The following is an 18,838-nucleotide window of genomic DNA, read 5'->3' as shown; positions in this document are numbered from 1 at the left end:
AGAGCGAGAGAGAGAGAGGGTCAGAGGGAAGGCTGGAGGTTGAATATATAATGAGCTGCAAAAGTATTTGGACAGAAAGACACTTGTGTTTTGGCGTCATACTCTTATTTTGTGGCATAAATTCATGTTAACAGGGATGAAATGACACAGATGGTTAAAATTCCCCTTCAAGTTGACAATCTGCACGTTAACCGCTTCGTCATCAGGTCATTTCACGTTCAAATAAAAAAGGCAATGGGATTGTGAAGCCAAACAAGTGTGTTCCTGTCCAGAAAAAAAAAAAAGAGAGAGAGTGAGGAAGGAAAAGAAAGGGACGGCGCTCTGAGCTGGACTGGCGTGCGTCCTGTTGTGCAGAGTGAGGGGGGGGGGGGGGGGGCGTGGCCCGGGGGAGCAGAGGACTTCCTGGTTCCTGACACCGTGACCGCTTCCTGCTTCCTTCCCACCGCAGCACAGGAAGCGTGCGGCTAATATTCCCAAAACCGCAAGGATCTGCACGTGACGGGACATTTTTTTTTTTATTTTTTTTTTTTAAAACCTTTGTTCATCCAGGGAAAGTAAACTGAGCACACGTCTCTTTGCCAGCACCGCCCCGATTCACACAACAGTTACACACATTCACACCTGGCAGCTGCCCAGTGCAACCACAGTCTTCTATTGTCAGTCTTCTACTGTGAGCAGCTGGGGATCAAGTGCCTTGCTCAAGAGCAACTCAACAGCAGTTGTTGAGGGTGGAAGAGTGTTATTCACTTCCACAGCCTTGTTTTTACCTCTCCAGCCATGTGTTTTTGAGTGTATCTAGGGTTTCATTTTCTCAAACCCTAGAGGATCATGCAATCCTTCAAATTAAATTAAAACAGGAAAATCCTTAAATTTGGCGGTGATTCCCTAAATCATGACGTTTTCACATGACAACAGCAATTTCTTTTGACAGCTAGTGTTTCTCAAGGAAATACAAAACCGGTAGTTGAATTCGGTGTTCGGGAAATGGAAGCTGATCCTAGATCTGTCCTTACATGAACCAGGAAGCTGCAACCGGTTTAAAAAGTTGTTTTCATCATTATGTTATTGAAGTCACTGTAGTTACCCACAAGCACAAGGCTCTCGCCGCAAGGTCAAAAACAGCTTTATCCTCCAAAACTGATGCTCACATGTTCGCCATCACAAATTAAAATTGGGCATATGGTTTCCAGAGAGGTTAAAGATGCATGTTTGAAGTTTTTTTTTCCCCTCTGAAAGCGTGGCTTACAGTGGATATTTGTTTGGGTAAGTTGTATAAAATGTGTTCCTAGGCTTCTATTAATCATCTTTCAGCTGAGCAACCAAGCTGCACGAGTTATGCAGCTTTCGATCTGGGAAAGAGATTTATGAACTTCAAGATGCAATAATTATGCCTAATAACAATGACTTCATTCTGTTTCCTATAGTTCACTAGTCAATATTTGAAACATACCAATTACTTCTTCCAGAACATGTAAGCTAATATTTTCAATAATATTCCATCATTACTGCCTTTTACGTCTAACCCTGCCTTTTATCTAATTTCTGCTTTATTAGAAACTATATAGTAAAATGTGACAGCAAAGACGGAGAGAGAAGAGATGAAACACAACAAAGGTCACATCCAGGTTTAAACTCAAAACGTGGCGCGCACCTTGAACACACACCGCATCCCTCCATCATAAAAACTGTACTTTTATGTGAGAAATCATTTAGTAATCGAAGATGCAAGATAATTCTTTCACTTTGGCCTGAATCTCTTCTACCAGTGAAAAGAGGCTGAATCTCTTCCTTAAAGCGTGACTCTTGGAACAAACACCGGTTAATTCTCTGTGGCAGCGGTTTACCAACACAGCGGAAGTGTTCTGGTCCTTTCACAAAGACAAACACACAACTCTCTCAAGACTCTCAGGCCGAATCAAATCGGTGCCCTTCCATCTGTCTCAAAATAAATCACCAAAAAACTGAACTGATCGTGACCTGGGATCAGCAGGATGAGAACAAAAAGGATGGGGTTTTTTTTTTTAGAGCGCAATTTACCTGCGAAGGTTGACAGTTCACCACCTCTGGCTGTGAATCAACGTAGGCTGCAGAATCTGTGTGAGAGACAGCGAGAAAAAAACAAAGAAGAGAAAGAAATGACAGAGTGAGAAATGGACCAGGAAAAAAAAAAAAAAAAAAAAAAAAACACGAAAGGAGGAAAGAGGAGACAAAGAAAAACAAAGCAAAACAAAGAAGCTGTTCATTAAATATCAGAACCATGTCAGATTCATTCGAGGGTTAATGGCCTTTACAAAAAAGCAACCCCACCTTTTACCATATAAGACTAGACTGTCTATTATGCAAGGCATTGAGTTGAGAGAGAGAGAGAGGGGGGGCGGGGGGGTTAAAATACCATGCATGGCTAAGGTGGCATTAATGACCACATTTGCTCTCTCTCTCTCATTTTCTGCCTGTGTCTCTCGGCCTGCCAGCCACTCATGCAGGCAGAGGAATGGGGGATTACCGAGCTCCCTTCATGGGTTGAGACCGGTCTCACACCTGGCCATAGAAGGACCTGGAGGAAGAGAGGCTTTCGCACACTGTGAGGACACACACACACACACACACACACACACACACACACACACACTCACACACACACCAACAACCTTTAGAAGCCCAGGGCCACAGCAACCATAGAAGGCAGGGGTCTACGTCCAAGGGCCCCAGTGTGTGTGTGTGTGTGTGTGTGTGTGTGTGTGTGTGTGTGTGCACTGTGCTGTGCTGGTACTTCAAGGGTGGCTGAGTGCCCTGCGACTTCATGGATTACCGGGGGATAATCCACTCTCTCCCTTTCTCTCTCTCTCTCTCTCTCTCTCTCTCTCTCAACACACAAATCAACATTCAAAGACAATGAGAGTTGTCCTCGTTCACCTACAGTTGTAGGTTAGGGTGTAAAGCGTCTGCCAAATGTTACAATGAATCTAGTTAGTTTGACACTAAAAGCTGTGACTTTGTTTAGTGTTACCATGGAGACTTAGGGTACATCTGAACTAGTAGGGGATAAAGGGAACCAAAATATTGTCACAGACTGAGACATTTTCATCTTCTGTGGCCAATAATAACATGCCTGCCAAAATCTATTTCTCCGGCCCCAAGTTAATATTAGCTATGCGATAGCAAGAGACAAATTGGTTAGCTAATTTAATGTCACCAATCATCAACAAACAGGTAAATTATCTAGTACTAAGTATGAAGATTTATTTGTAGCTTGTCTTCCATACCCACTTCAACCACAGACATAAATCTGTGTATACAACTAGATATAACTAATACAGGCTTAGGAGTTACGGGCTAATGGCATTTCTCCTATCACTAATAGGGTGGAATAACATTCCTGTTATTGTTAACTAGCTCAAATTGTAGTTTGGTTCCTCCAGCAAGTTTCCTTATCTTTCTAATTGATACACCATGCCAAAAGCTATTTAACGGAGCCTTTACACCTAGTAGGGCAGGTGTAAGGTTTAAGTTGTAACTTGTCCATGTTTGAACTATTTCAGTTGGTGTAACTGTTAATATTTTAGTTATAATGTACAGTTAAACTAGCCTATATGTTTTTTAACTTAAGATACAACCGCCTGCTGGACTGTAATCAGTAGTTATATTCTCAAGTGCAGCTGCTATATTATTCCCACAATGTTGCTGTTCCCTCTGCACACTCTTCAGACAGGGTTACCCTTAGTCTCAGGCTAAGAGGACACAGGAGGACACATTCATATTGCATCAGGTTAGCCTAACGCTTCTATTATTCACCTTACTCCACTAGTGCTAACCCTGTTCCAGAGCCTCCACTATTTGGGTTTGTCTAAAAGAGGCAGATCTTATAATATGGCATATAAATTATCATAAAGTTGACAAATCATGGTAAAGTAATGTTGGAAAATGGCCTAAAAATCCCAACAGACATGATTACTTATCTAAAATATATAAACACTTGTAATTTCCCTTTTCTCTAATATCTCTTTTCTCCATTTTATACATACTTATAAACACTTATTGTTTCTCCTATTTTATGTACCGTGGAAAAATCATAATGCCACTTTAGGAACTAAGGCCATGGCGGGTTTTATTTTCACCAAGTTAAGTACACTTAAAAACAAAAATAAGGTAAAAATGAGCAGTTGGCGGATGTAGTATTTAAGTTCTTGCTGGGATGGAAACGTTGATGGGTTAGTGTGTGAGAGACCCTGTAGTATCTGTCCACCTTGAGATGTCCCCACTCACCTTGGCCCTCTCCCACTGCACTCTGCCCAGGCTGCGCCTCCACAAAGTGTGCAGAGAGAGGAGTGGACGTCGCCCTCGCTCCCCCCTCTCCGCCTGTATCCACCACCGTCCACCTCTCCTCCCCTTCCTCCTCCTCCTCTCCTCTGTCCCTCAGTCTGTCCGTCGCCTCCTTGTGCCTGCTGTCTGTCCGCCCGTCCTGCGCTCTGTAGTTCCTCTCCGCTATCTCGTTCTTCAGGAAGTCTTGGAGGGCAAACTCCTCGTCCCAGTCCAGGTCTTCTCCAGGCTGAAACAGAGAGGAGGAGGAGGGGGGGGTTTGAGAAAAATCACAACAGAACTGAGACAGGCAGAATTCCCCAGAAGCTTTCTTGCAAAATACCTACATACTGGAAAAAACATTTAAGTACTAATCTGTGACATTGTCATATAAATAAATGTTTGTTATTCAACCTATAGCCAGTGCATGAAAGCTTTTCCATTTGCCGTTCTAAACACTCGGTGTCTGGTAGGTCTTTCTTGGAAAAAATCCTTCTTTACATTTCCATTAGCAGCAACAGCGGTTTGTTTGGAATAAATAGAAGAAGAACTGTGTAGTTAGCATGAGCAGAGATAGCCACCATGGCTGAACAGACAAAGAAAAGAGCGCCACCTACAGAAACTCAAACTGCACCTCAAAACTGCTAAAATCTGAGTGATGTATTTTGCCACCGAGATCTGGCATTTACAAAATTACACCAACTGGCTTGTGGGGGAGGCTATAGTGATGAACTGAAAACTTTGAACAAGCGCATCCCCTGCTGTGTTTGAGCTGCCATAAAAGAAACTGTTCATAAATACAAATGTTTCCAGGTGGTGGCGGTAGCTTGTGCCCAGAGGTTTGCCTGTTTGAATCGTGACTCGGCTGGAAAATCTAGAAAGAGGGAAGCGAATGAGAAATGCTTTCTTCTCCAATAACTAACACTCCCACTGCCTCCAGTAGAGCTGCGGAAGACTGGTGGCTGTACTGGGCAGCTCCCAGGTGTGAACGTGTGTAACTGTACGAGTGTGAAGCGTGGCGATGCTGAGAAGAAGCCTGTTCAGTGAATCGCCCCCCTGCACAGCATTATTCGTGAGGCACAACATGTTTCCTGTATGCAAATTACTCAAATTACTCTTTGACTCAGCAGCAAGCACATTATGTTTAGCAGCAAGAAACAATGGTGCCGTGATGGAAATGTTGAAGTGTGAGTCAGTGCGTTCTGTGTAAGTAGCAGTGCGTAGGTGTGTGGTGCTTGTTTCTGATTGTGTGTGTGTGTGTGTGTGTGTGTGTGTGTGTGTGGGGGGGGGGGGGGTACACATGTCCACTTCAGCCGCCAACTCGCACTCAATTTTCTCTTTTAGCAGATACTCCATCTGTCTGAATATGTGCTCCGTCATTCCTAACCAACTCTTTTTCCACATTTCAACTAATATATTCTCATGATCACTGTAACATTTCTGACACTGTACACACACTGTAATAAAGAAACCACTAGAGCTGTTTCATAACAAAATATCAGTTTTGAGAATGATTTCTTTCTGGAAATTAGTCACTTCCACAAAACTTTAAATGATTAGATCTTCAAAAATGTTAGTAATTTGTAAGCCAAGATCTTAAAGTAGATAAAGGTATTCCAAAACCAATTTTACTTTTATGGCAGCGAATATTAAAAAAACAAAAAATGTATAGGTGACACTTTTTCACCCCCAAAAAGTTGGATGTCTCAAGATACAATGGGCAACTCATGTAAGGTTGCAACATACAGGCTTGGGTAGTAATGGAATACTTCTAACAGCGTTGTGCATTCGAGATATATATTTTTACCTAAACAAGTCCTAAACTACTGGAAATACTTTTTGAAAGTAAGTGAAAGTAAGTGAAAGTAAGTAGCGGCAGGTGTTGTACGTCTTTATAAGATGTGCCACAGAAGAAACCATGTGTTTATATGCAAACTTGAAAAATATTTCCTAAACTCCTAATATTTCCTGTCCTAATATGAAAATAACTAAAAGTAATCATAATTGTGTTACCGATTAGAATTTTGATGAAGTAACTAGTAACTGTTTATACATTTTAAAGTAACCTACCCAACCCTTTAACCCTTCATTTAGCCCTCTCTCTCCCTCCTTCTATCCCTCCATCTCTCTGACCTCTTGCCCCGGGATGGGGGTCTGGCAGGAGGCCTCTCTGCTGTCCTGAGGAGTCTTTAGCTGGTCCAGCTCATCACACATCTGCCGCTTCTGGTTCTCCTGCTCCTGCACCCTGTACGCAATGACACAGAAACAAGTGAATAAAAAAAAGCTTAAGTACTATTGGTTTTCAATCAGGAGAAACACAAATGCTAGTGCACACACACACACACACATTGATGCAAATGATCAAAGTAGTAATCTGTTTAGTGTTAAATCAACCAAGAGAAACAGAAAGGGAACATTCACACACACAGCTCCCAGAAGACAACATAGCGGACATACTGTACCCAATCCGCAGGCCCATGCAGTGTCCCATTCTGTTGCCCAGGGTGACCAGCGCCAGTTCTCCCACTCGCCCAGTAACTATATCTTCTCTCCTTAGTCCCAGATTCAGTCCCAGCCCTACACACACATACACTGCTCCTCAAATCTGTCCTACAGCAAAACCCTAATTCTAGCACTGTTTTCTAGTCCAGTCCTACTCTTGAAAGCCCGTTCTAGCCTCCAGTCCAGAGCTATTGAGTCCTGTTTGGATTTTTTTCTCCCAAACTATATTAAGTCCCTGACTGCAGCCTGGTGCCTGAGCAGAGCGAGTCCTAGCACTAGTTCCTACTACTGAAGGAGAGTAAACCCCAGCTGGGCAGCCTGACCAGCTCTCCCTGTCTGCTCTGGTCTGATACTGGACCACACTGCTATATATCTGGAGAGGATGGCCGTCTCCTCACACACACACACACACACACACACACACACACACACACACACACACACACACACACACACACACACACACGCACGCACTCATGCAAACACATCCGCACAGATTAAAGTCCAGAATTGGCCTGGACTCAAAGGCAGTGAGGCGGGACCTTTGAGGTCAGTGAGGTCAGGGTGATTGACAGGTCTTTCCCCCACTCAGCCCAACTGACCAGCCAGCTGAGACTGGGCACTGGAGACCGGGGACACAACCCCCAGAGAGATACTTGGGTGCCGGCCGGGGGTTTAGTTTTATTTAAGCAGATTGGAGTTTTAGTTAAACAAACATTTCTCAGTGGCAGAGCTGCTGTGGAGGAAAGAAAATTATCTCATTGGTTGAGTTACACCTCAATGGGCGGAGACAGAGAACCAGTTTTTCAGAGTGCAAGTTAGGAACTTTGGTCAAAATACAAGTAAAAAATATAAATGGCAATGATTTAATCTTTTCCAATCATAACTATGGCATTCATGATCTTGAAAGGTCAGCAGCTAGCAAACTAGCTATAGGCTAGTATGGCTAGTTTGAACTTGGAAGGTTAGCTAGGCTAACTAGCTAATCTAGATAACTTAGTATGGGCTAGATTGCATTTTTTTCCAGTTAGCAGCAACAGCGCTACGTGTTATATTAGCTTCCTTCTCTCTCACCTCTTGCCTTTTTCCACTGGGCTTCAGTCTACCATTACTTAGCTAGAAAAACTGTGGTTCTTTGGCTCCGCCCATTGAGGTTTAACTCAACCAATGAGATTATTGCTGCCTCCAGAGCAGCTCTGCCTCAAAAAATGTTTGTATAACTTAAACTCCAATCTGCTTTAACTTGCTAGTCGGTACAATAGGATTCATTGCAATGCTAATCTCCAGCCTGTTTTCTCACAGCTGTTTCCTCAGCTTTCCTACCAACTGCACAAACACAACAACACTCACTCCAGTGTTCAGCAGCTCATGCTTTGTCACACATTTCTGAATGAAACACATGCACATACACAGCCATGCACAGGCAGCGCCGACGTGAACAAAGACCTGCTCACCTGACTGAAAGGTGCAGGATCTCAGTGCGGGACCTCCTCATGTTGCTGGCCATCTTGATCAGCTCCTTCTCCAGTGAGTCTGTGTACTGGGCCAGTTGATCCAGGCCGAGGCCCCAGTCGGCCCTCCTCGCGTCCAGCTCTGCCTGCACCGTCTGTGGGGAGACAAGGCCGGGAGGTCAGCCTCTCCCTTGGGTAGGCCGACACCAAGGCCTCAGGCCGCCGCGCAGCCTGAATAGTTGGGAGTCGTTTTCGCCCCTAAGAATACCTGACACCGAAAATGATATAAAATCTTTCCCGTTCCGCCAGCTGATACATTGACGAACTGTCAAAAAGGAGAATTAACAGAAATGAGACACCAGTAGAAGAGTGCGCCTGGTACTGGTATAGCTCCGCTCCACTAATGATCTGTGTCTCATTTGGTATGTTTACTGCTGTATGGCAGTACGTGGCTAATGAATGCAGAGTGGCAACAATGCAGGAGGAGGGGAGAGAGAGAGAGAGAGAGAGAGAGAGAGAGAGAGAGAGAGAGAGAGAGAGAGAGAGAGAGAGAGAGAGAGAGAGAGAGAGAGAGAGAGAGAGAGAGAGAGAGAGATGGAGGGGGGGGTTGCGTTCACGGTACAACACACTGACTAAACAGCACTGCTTGGATGGGGCCTGTCGAGTTACATAATAGACTAAGTGAGAGATCTCTGGAGAGGAGAGAGAGAGCGAGGGTGGGAGGGAGAGAGAGTTGGAGAGAGAGAAATACAGAGTAGATGGACAGTGATAGAGAAAGGGAGAAAGGGCGAGAAAGATAGAGATCACCTTACATAATTGCGTGATTCATATAAAAAGAAAAGCATTGAGATGACCCCTCTCAGCCTTAACCAAAACCATATGAACATGCGCGCACACACACACACACACACATTAGTACTGTAGTACACTGTGATTCTGCAACTTATCTGAAACTAAACTCGACAGTAGGTTGACACTGAACATAAAAATACTTTGTGTGTGTGTGAGAGTTTGAGTGTGTGTGTGTGTGTGTAACTGACCTGAAGGCTGGTATCAGCGCTGCCGCCTCGCTGCCCGTTGTCGTCAAGCAAGCCTTTGAATGCAGACAAGACCGAGACGGTTTCTTCTCTGAAATCCCTTCTCTGAAAACCAAGAAGAGAGAAGCGTATTGTGAGAGAGACACACTCTGTTAAGCTGGAAAAATGAACAAGAATAGAAAATATGTCCAAAAAAAAAAAATACATCAAACACAGGGCATAATCACTTCGGGGAGGATTGCAACACACAAAAAGACAAGGCTCACATGCAGTCCATTCACAAAACACATGTAATCCTGTTTCAAGTGATCTGCGCCTAAGCAGTGTCAACCTGAGTAACTGAACCTGCCCCAATCCGACTGAAACTTCAAAATGACTGCGACTCGCTCTTTGTGCATATAAACAGTTAGTCCAATCCAGCAGTCTGACTACGTTTCAGTTGGAAGGGAAAGATCTTCCACCTGCAGCCTGCATGTAAACAGTCACGTAATACATTATACTGCCCTTCAATAGGAAAAAACACAATGAAAGCCGCTTTTTAAAGTCTTAACCAAATGCTATAACAAATGGCACTGCAGCCGATGCCAGACTGCAGTTCTGTTTGACATAATCGCGCATCAGTGACATTTAGATATAACATATTCATTTGCAAAACGAATAGAAAAAACATTAAAAGATTTTAGACAAGGCAACAATGCCAATTTAAAGTCGCTCATTGCTTACAAATCACCAATCTAGAGTCCGAAGTCAATTTGAGGAAAAGTCCAAGTCGACTTTGAAGACAATTTTTATGCAACTTGAGTGGAAGACACTAACTCAAGTCTCCACACATACAAACACACACACTTAGTTTAGTGAGTACCAGTTTGTTGAGGAGGCTCTTGAACTCCAGAGCCATGTGTTCGGGGCTGGGTCCCTGCATCAGGAGCAGCACCTCCCTGTCCAGGGTCTCGTCCAGCGGGGAGGCGAAGTTCATTGTGGAGGACAAATGAGCAACTCCATGGAGCGGCTGAAGAAGACCACAGCGCATTTACATACATTTGATGGGGCGACTCGCTGGGTAAAAGAGGCAGGGTTATGTTTTCGCCTCATTCTGTCTATTTGTCTGTTAGCAGGGTGTCCCAAAAAGTTATCAAAGGATTTTAACGAAACTTTGTGAAAAAGTTGGTCATGGGGCAAAGAAGACGAGATCAACTTTTCATACTGATTGGCCAAAGGGGGCGTGGCCGCGGCTCCTCACCAACAGGCACATAACCGAACAGATTCACGTTAACACCATCAAACTTTATGTGCCGATCAGCAGACAGAAGAAGCAGCAAACCCTCCATTATTGGCCCAATCAAACAACATGGGGGCACTGGAGAGCTCATTTCTGGTTTAGACATAACCACCCTGCCAATTTTTCCAAAATTTGGTCCAGTGGTAGAAGGGCAGCCCTAATGGAAGCTGAACAGATGTAGAGCTGATTGGCCACATGATGTTGCGATAATCAGCTAAAATGTTCTCAAAGCCCAGCAGCTAGAGATGGAACAGGCAGATCTCATGTCCCATTTCAGGTCCAGTCATGAAAATGTGTGCATCTCCTAATGTGAAATGAGTTGGAAATGTGGTACGGAAGAAATTCATAATATAATATGAGATATGTGCTCCGTTTTGTGACACTCTGTCGAACCCTGAAGGGAGATTCTCTTCCCTCCCCTCCACAGGGAGGTCACACACACAAGTTATCCTCTTTGGTGAGTACATTTTTAATGAACTGATGACCGCAGTTTGACAAGAAACATGTGGAGGGAGTGCTGTAAATCGAGGTTACATAACATATCGTGGCTAATATTGGCTGCGTCTTGTGAAGTGGTGTTGGGTGTGAGTGTGGTGTGCTGCCAATGCCTCAATGTAGCATCTATTCACTGGTTCATAGGCACAATAGTTTGGGTGTGACAATGAAGATGAGAGAAAGAGATGCAGCAACCATGGAGACTGGCTCAGACGAGAGTAGAGAAATGAATAAACTGAAAGAGCAGAGGAAGAGAGACTGAAAAGTGAGAGTACACAGAGAAGTGAGAGTAGATGACAGGAGGGGAAACTACATGAGAGAGAATGAGAGGAGAAGCAACAGATGAATAACAGTCAGAAGAAAGAGAGTGAAAGACACGGGGAAGCAAGCTAGTGAGAGAAAGAGAGAGAGCGAGAAAGAGAAAGCAAGAAAAGTAGAGAGCATGAAAAAAAAGGTGAGCGAATGAGAGAGTGAGATAGAGAGAGTGTAGAGAGAGAGAGAGAGAGAGAGAGTAGAGGAGTGCTGACCTCCAGTGGTGACTGTGCCAGAGCCAGTTCTGTCTGTAGCGATCCTGAGCCGGTCTGGTTCAACCTGTAGGCCGCCGACAGGGACAGACTCGCCCTGTGGGAGACAGGAGGATGGAGGGGGGGGGTGGAGGGAGGAAGTGATGGAGGGGTTGTAGAAAAAAAGAGGAGGGGGAAGAAACAGGGATAGGAGATGGAGAAAGAGGTGGCAGTAAGTAAGTGGGAAAGGAAAAGAGGGAGATGGAGAGGGACAGAGGAAGAGGAGAGAAATGAAAAAAGAAGGATGGGGAAGGTTAGTATTGTAATACAATCAAAGTTGGTGCTTTCTGTAAGGGGGGGATGAGATTCAATGATATAAAAGGCATCAATTAGAAAAGGTGGGCTAACAGACACCAACAGGGACGGAGTCTTAATTAATTACACCAATTAATTTACAAATTCCTATATGTTATTCCTGTGGTCTGGGACAGTCAAATCGAATTTGACTCAACTTGTATATGAATAAATCTTTCCCAAACCCAAAGATGAAAAAACTAGGACTCACACTTATGATGTTATAAATGATAACGTTTAGGGTTTAAATGGAGTGGTTTCCAAAAAAATTATTTAAAAAAATTAAAAAGTATAAATTAAAGTAAATTAAAAACTACCCTGTGCATCTAGTTTAGTACTGGGTTTACTCACCCAGCCATGTCTGGATGCATCATCTGCATCTGGTTCTCCAGCTTGGTCTTGTCGGCTCTGAGCAGCTGGAATAAAGCAACAGCAGAACATACCATGACACAATCCATCCCATCAGGCGTTTAGGATCCAGATTCACACACACGGATTAAGCCTAGACTTTTCATTTTGGTGCTGAGGCCGTCTGTGGATTCATTTCTTTCCCTGTGTCTGAGAGGCTTGCTTTCTTTGGGTCTTTAATTTACCATGCAGGTCAATTAAGTACACATTCTTGTTTACAACAAACTGAACGAGTACAAGAGCAATATGTATAAGGCCTCTAGGCAGCCAGCGGGTGATGTCATTCCCACAGTCAGGCTTCACACTCACACAACCAAAAAAATGACGACGACACACACGATGCTCGTTGTCCCACCTCACTGGACGTATTAGGAAGAAAGATTAGAATCTTCCAAAATGAGATATCCACCATTAAAAAAAAAAAAAGCAATAAACTGGCGCCTACCATAAATAAAGGAAAGCACATTATGGGTTATTATTAAAGTAATGACTCATATTAATATGTTTGCTTACAAAATAACTCTGCTTTTGAGTCTAGAATAATCTGTGCTGTATATTTGCAAATGGTTATATAGAGTTTTGTAATGAAATCCTTTTTGCTGGTCTTTGGTCAGCACCACCGAACACCATTAGATAAATATATAAATACTTACAAACATATCTAATGACTGGTTTAGTTATTGAATCCTTCTGTTACAAATCCATATCCATGTTGGAGAAATAAAATCATTAACATTTTGTAAAAAAAAAAAAAAAAAAAAAAAAAAAAAAAAAAAAAGGACTTAAGATCTGTGATATCCTTTAAAAATTACCACAATTTCATTTGTGCTCTCAATTAAGTAGGTGCCACTTTTTTCCATCCCATTTTGAAATGAGAATCTTCAATTGTTGCACACTTTGCCACAGCAGAAAATCGACAAAATGAATGATCATCATAAATCCCTGCCTGTTGTTCCCAAAGCCCATTTCAGCCCCCCAAAAAATGGAAAATGATTTGTCGGAGGGACACAAAACGGCTGCAGTGGCATCAAGCAAAAGAAGCACAGGGATCAGGAACACATGAAATTAATGGGAGTTGTGGGTGCAAAGAAACTGCAATCATTGAAAAAACCTGAAAAATTAAATTCCTGTAACTGAATCAACCTGCGATGTGATGCGAGGCTCCACATACTCACCTCTGTGATAGAGGAATATTCCTCCACTGCTGCCTTCAGCTCCTCTATCTGTCTGCTCTTCTGCGGAGGGAGACACAAAAGAAAAACACCACTAAGAGAAAAAGATGCACAGAAACGTATTTTGGCTTCTCTGGTATTTTTAAGTTTTAAGTGAAATTCCATTTTCTGCCATTTCCTATTGAAGGTACCAGGTGATGTCACTGTCTACGGAGTTAAACAGGTGACATCACCTGGCACCAAAAATCAGCCAATAGCAGATGGCCATTTCATTAGCATGCATTTTACCATTAGATGTCAGGCTTTACACAGATTTGGGTTTGGAGTTTAGTTACTCTTTAAACTCAACAGCTTCAAAACTTGTACCTGAGCCGATTCTGATTTTAGAGGTTTTCACATCGTTTTCACAGTGTTTAAAGATGGAGGCGTCCTATTCAGCAGCACTACCGATCCCAATGTTAGCATCACTCTTTCCAGTTCACAGAAACTACATGAGCCTTTTGCTGTGCGGTGGGACGAGTGGGCTGAATGACATCAAATCGTGAAGCTGCCATCTTTCGGTACCTGATCCATAAAAGCTATAGTGACGTAAAAGGCAGCAGGTTCTGCTTTAGGATCAGAATGGTGCCAAATCGATTCAAGCAAGTTTATTTATAGAGCGCTTTACAGACAAAAAGGACAGACAGATAAAAACAAGATAAGGCACTGACCTCTTGTATCACAGCTTCCTTTTCGCTCATGACGGCATCAAAGGAGTGGATCTGAACCTGAGGACCAGGAGAGAGACAGACAAGGCAGGATGGTTTCTTTCTACTGAGCTGAGACAAAGCTAGAATGTGGAGATCACTTCTATCAAGGGAAGTAGCCAGAAATCCAATAATGCCAGAGGGAGAGGGAGAGAGAGAGGAAGAGAGCGAGACTGAGAGACAGACAGTGACAGAAAAAGAGAGAGTGGGAGACATGCTAGCAGACGGAGATGTAGAAAAGCAGAGCCAAATGGACTGACAGAGTGTTTCAGAGAGAGTAAAGTCACCTGGAGGTCAGTGTTAATGTCACACAGCTCCACCATCCTCCTCTGAAGCTCGTCCGTCTCCATGGTGACCTTGAAGTTCTGGGGAGCCATCAGAGGGGAGTTAGGCCAGCCAATCACAACCAGCTAACAGTATATAATCTGTGTAAACAATCTATGAATTGACCATATGGTGTTGCGCTGCTGAAGTCTCACTGATTTAATGGTCAACTGCTTTGATAAAAGTCCTGATTCTTTAATACAGTGCAGTACCTCTTCCTGAAGAGAAGCAATCTTGGCAATAAGACTCTGGTTCTCTCTCTCCTATAGTGACAAAAGAAGAAAACCAATCAGTAGCCTTGATAAGAGTATTAAGTGTCCAGTCCTAAATCTGCCATTCCATTCACAAATATTCTTTGAGAGCTTGACTTGTACATGGAAAATACAACACAAAGTATATATTGTGCAACTTCTTTAACCCATAAGAACTCAAAATATACAGCAGCTCTACCTCACAACCAATTTTGTCAAACATTACATAAACATTTACCAAACTCTAAATTCAATAAGACTCTTGCACATTGCAAAGTTTGCACTGAATATTGTGTTGATCAATTTGAGAAACAGAAAATGTATTTTTAGTTTTTGGTTTGGAATTAAGACTCAAAATTAAGGACTGTGCCTTTAGGAAGTATTACTAGTATCCATTACCTTCTATTGGCTTAACAGAATCCCATTGAGCCAATACAATTAAAAGTCAAATGTAACCCAGGACCTGTATTCATTAAGTATGTGTGCTGACTGTGGTAAAGACATTTGGTAACAAAGCAACAGTAAACATGCCGAAAAAAACATTGTTTTACCAAAGTAAATGGTCCAATTTCATCATTTCATTAACCAGAACAATAGAGCAGAGGTCCTAGCTTTCCCACTAGGATTTAAGAAGCTTCTGTGCAGTGAATCCGGCTCCTCTCGGTGAGGCGTGAGTATGACTAACCATGTGTTTGCTCTGTGCGGAGGCGCGAGCTCTGCCTTCCTCAGTACAGCTCAGAGTCGCCTTCATCTCCTCCACCTCCTCCTTCAGCAGCTTCTCCTTCTGGGCCAGCTGCTGGTTACTGTGTAAGAAGACATGGGGAGAGACGGGGCATCAGCGCACCGCTACATCTGTGTGTCTATATCTATGTGTGTGTGTGTGTGTGAGTGACGTACACCCTGGCCTGGTTGCGGAGCTCCTCGTTCTCCTCGGCCAGCTTCTGGTTGCCGTCCTCCATGCCCTCCACCACCTGCTTCAGCTTCCTCACCTCCTCCTGCAGCTTCTGGTTACTCATCTGGAGGTCGGCCACGCAGTACACCAGCTCCGACGTCTCGCTGGGGAGGCACACACACGAATAATACAGGCACAATTAAACTATTTTTGTAGACCCAGGGCATGTGTGGGTGAATGGTCACACACACACACACACAAATACAGGCATGGTACAGCCTATTTATGCAGTCCTGTGGATGAACGCTCTCCCTCTTCCTTCTCTCTCTCCCTCCCTCCCTCTCACACACACACACACAACTTACAATTCTGCTCTGGACGCCTCGCCCCCAAAGGCCTCCAGACTTCCTGAGGTCATATTGAGCAGCATGGATCTCTTAGCTGAAATACAAACGGACCAAAAAGACTCAAAACACATTATCAGCAACATTACATGTATGTATGCTAGAAGGAAATGAATAGCAAATGTGTGTGTTTGTGTGTGTGTGTGTGTTCACATGCTGGCTCACCGGACAGGCTGTCCCGGAGTTTGACAGAGTCCTGAGTTGGGTCGTCCTCTGGCTCTTCCCTGAGACACAACAGAGAAACCGGTCTGAGTATATCACATTACCAACGTACCAGATCAGCTACACTGTATCATCACTGCTCATTGTTTTAGGGCCCGTGTCTTTCCAGGATGTGTTTTTAAGATAGCAGCTCTCAACAGCTGTTTGAGGAAGTGGTAGCCATGGCTGCTGCTGTTGCTATGAGACTCCTGAAAACCTGTTGAAAATGCTGTGCTAATCTGCTAAAGTTGAAATGTTTAACTTTCGGTGCCCGGCACGCTGAGCGCTAAAAAAAACATGTTCAGCTCTGTCTATAACACGTCATTTTCCTCTATAAACAAGGAGAAAAAGACTGCAGAGAGAGCTCCCTGGCAGACACACAGCCCTTCTAATCCAAAGTTACACCCATGTGTGTTCAGCCATTTCATAATACAAGCAAACATGTTGCCCCCCACAAATCAGTAACAAGATGCATCATCCCTCAGAGTTTAATCAAAATCAGACCGGTGGTGTAGCAATCATTGCCTTTCAAAGTCAATAACGTTGACCTTTAATCACTGCGCCCCATTAGGCTAATCAGTGTAATTTTTAAAATGCTGAAAACACAGAGCAAGGACGCTTCCTCCTGCCACGTTTCATCAAAATCAGACCAGTGGTGTCTGATATACCACATGAGACATTACATACAGACACAGCCTGATCCATAGTCCAGCCCCCAAATTCATTGCATGGGGGCAATTAAAGTAAACAAAAGTCAGTGACCATTACCATCATTAAGATGATTCCACATATGTATTTGCAATTGGACTGCAGAGAGGCCTTAGGTAGCTCCAAACCTCTTGTACCACTAACCATGTCAACAACAACAAGCCCTTTGATGAGAACATGAAGATAACCGATGCATAACTGCCTCAGAGGCAAATCTACATTTACAGCCCTGCAATGGATCAAATGGACTTGCACACAGCTGAAAATATGTGAAAAAATCTCACCAGAAATCTCATCTGATGCATAACCCGCCTACATAGCATCCACTTGCATAACTCAAGCAGAACATACGACTGGCTCTTCTCTAAAGGGCTAAAAAAAAAAAAAACATTGGACCAGTTAACAGAAAATGGTTAAGTGCAAGTTAGGTTTCTGTAGAAATCTCCATTCTGCATGTTTGAGTTTAGTGGAGATGGTGCAGGCAGTCATCACCTCCTCACACCATGTCAAAGAGTTTGGAAGCTTTACAGCAAACAAATGTGTGTGGAAGCAGAAAGATAAACACATTGTGCAAATCAGCAGTTCATTTAGTCACGATGCAGATCTGGATGAGCAAATGGGCTAATAGTCGAGGCACAAGCTAGTGAAGAAAAACATAAATTCAGTGTCCCTTTAAGAATTCTGCTTGGTCATCATTCACATTTTAAGTGCAGAAAAGGAAGAATCTCACTTTCCATCTCTTCTCTTTCTATCTATAATCCATAAATAGTTACTTTTAAGAAACATTTTCCATGGCTCCACCTAGCTCTCCAGCTCTGAAACTGTACTAGTTGTCACACTTTGTCCTAGTTGTCAGACCTTGAAACTGATCCTGGATGTACTCCTGAATTAATCCGTCTCCAGCCAATTGAAAACATGTAGATATCAAGACAAACGGCACGTCTTTTTCTAAAAACATGAGCAAAAAATGCAACAGTGCAAGAGGAGAGGTTGATTCCTCTGGTAATTTGTCCACTATTGAGTGTTAGCAGGGCAGAAGCAATAAAATATTGACATTATAGATAGAGAGATGTAACCATGATCATTTTTTAAATATTGACTCTGAGTATTGAGTGAAACCCTTAATTTTTCCCCCAGTACCCGTTGTTGCGGCAGTCGTCGATCCACTCCTTCATGATGGCGTGGTACGTGTCCAGGTCGATGGAGACGTCTTTGTGATCCGGGTCCAGCATGTTGCAGAGCTCCTCCAGTCCGCTGTCCTCTGAGCTGCGGCTGGTGGTGTGGCGCAGGTAGTCCACGATGCGAGACACGTACACTTTACCTGGCAGAGGAGAGGGGAAGAGGAGAGCTTCACCAAGACGCATGAGAGGAAAAATATACTTACACTGTTATATATTCTCAATTTGTGATGTTCAACGCATTCTAGGAGTTATTTTGTGATGAACTGTTGTCATTTTCTTTTTTGGCGTACCCACTTTACCTCCACCTGCCTTGTCTACTTCTACTTAGTGATTTCCTACATTTCCCAGGATGCCTTTCGACAACCCCCACAGAACAGGTGTGAACTATACATGGTGGAGAGAGCGATAGTGATAGCATGGTAAGAGCAAGAGAGCAAGAGTTTTTCCAGTCGAGAAAAGGGAGAGTCCCTTACTCAAAAACTCAACATGTCTTGATGCTGCATTGCATTCTGGTCTATTGAGGCTTGTGTCAGTGGAGATTGGTCTCTCGCTCTTTGATTCTGAGGGACTGACACCAAAACCTGACGTTTACTGTTTATGTTTTAGATCGCTGAACATTTTTCTGCTGTCAAAC

The 18,838-nt window shown here is 43.4% G+C and overlaps 1 protein-coding gene across 1 annotated transcript in view; it reads right to left on the bottom strand.

Moving 5' to 3' along the window:
* The window catches only part of lrmp (lymphoid-restricted membrane protein), a 40,993-nt gene that overhangs the window by 19,527 nt on the left and 2,628 nt on the right, over positions 1-18,838 (bottom strand). The window contains exons 3-19 of the mRNA XM_071900488.2: positions 18,164-18,344; positions 16,280-16,338; positions 16,076-16,151; positions 15,716-15,874; positions 15,504-15,621; positions 14,780-14,830; positions 14,531-14,608; positions 14,208-14,264; positions 13,501-13,560; positions 12,269-12,333; positions 11,588-11,681; positions 10,149-10,295; positions 9,290-9,391; positions 8,253-8,404; positions 6,430-6,541; positions 4,264-4,546; positions 2,038-2,093 (exon numbers count right to left, since the gene is read on the bottom strand). Coding sequence (XP_071756589.2) covers positions 2,038-2,093; positions 4,264-4,546; positions 6,430-6,541; positions 8,253-8,404; positions 9,290-9,391; positions 10,149-10,295; positions 11,588-11,681; positions 12,269-12,333; positions 13,501-13,560; positions 14,208-14,264; positions 14,531-14,608; positions 14,780-14,830; positions 15,504-15,621; positions 15,716-15,874; positions 16,076-16,151; positions 16,280-16,338; positions 18,164-18,344 — 1,850 coding nt within the window. The remainder of the gene's footprint in view (positions 1-2,037; positions 2,094-4,263; positions 4,547-6,429; positions 6,542-8,252; positions 8,405-9,289; positions 9,392-10,148; positions 10,296-11,587; positions 11,682-12,268; positions 12,334-13,500; positions 13,561-14,207; positions 14,265-14,530; positions 14,609-14,779; positions 14,831-15,503; positions 15,622-15,715; positions 15,875-16,075; positions 16,152-16,279; positions 16,339-18,163; positions 18,345-18,838) is intronic.

The sequence above is a fragment of the Centroberyx gerrardi genome, chromosome 24, assembly GCF_048128805.1.
Source record: "Centroberyx gerrardi isolate f3 chromosome 24, fCenGer3.hap1.cur.20231027, whole genome shotgun sequence".
In the NCBI taxonomy this organism is placed as follows: Eukaryota; Metazoa; Chordata; class Actinopteri; order Beryciformes; family Berycidae; genus Centroberyx; species Centroberyx gerrardi.
This window is presented reverse-complemented; position numbering and strand designations above follow the sequence as displayed.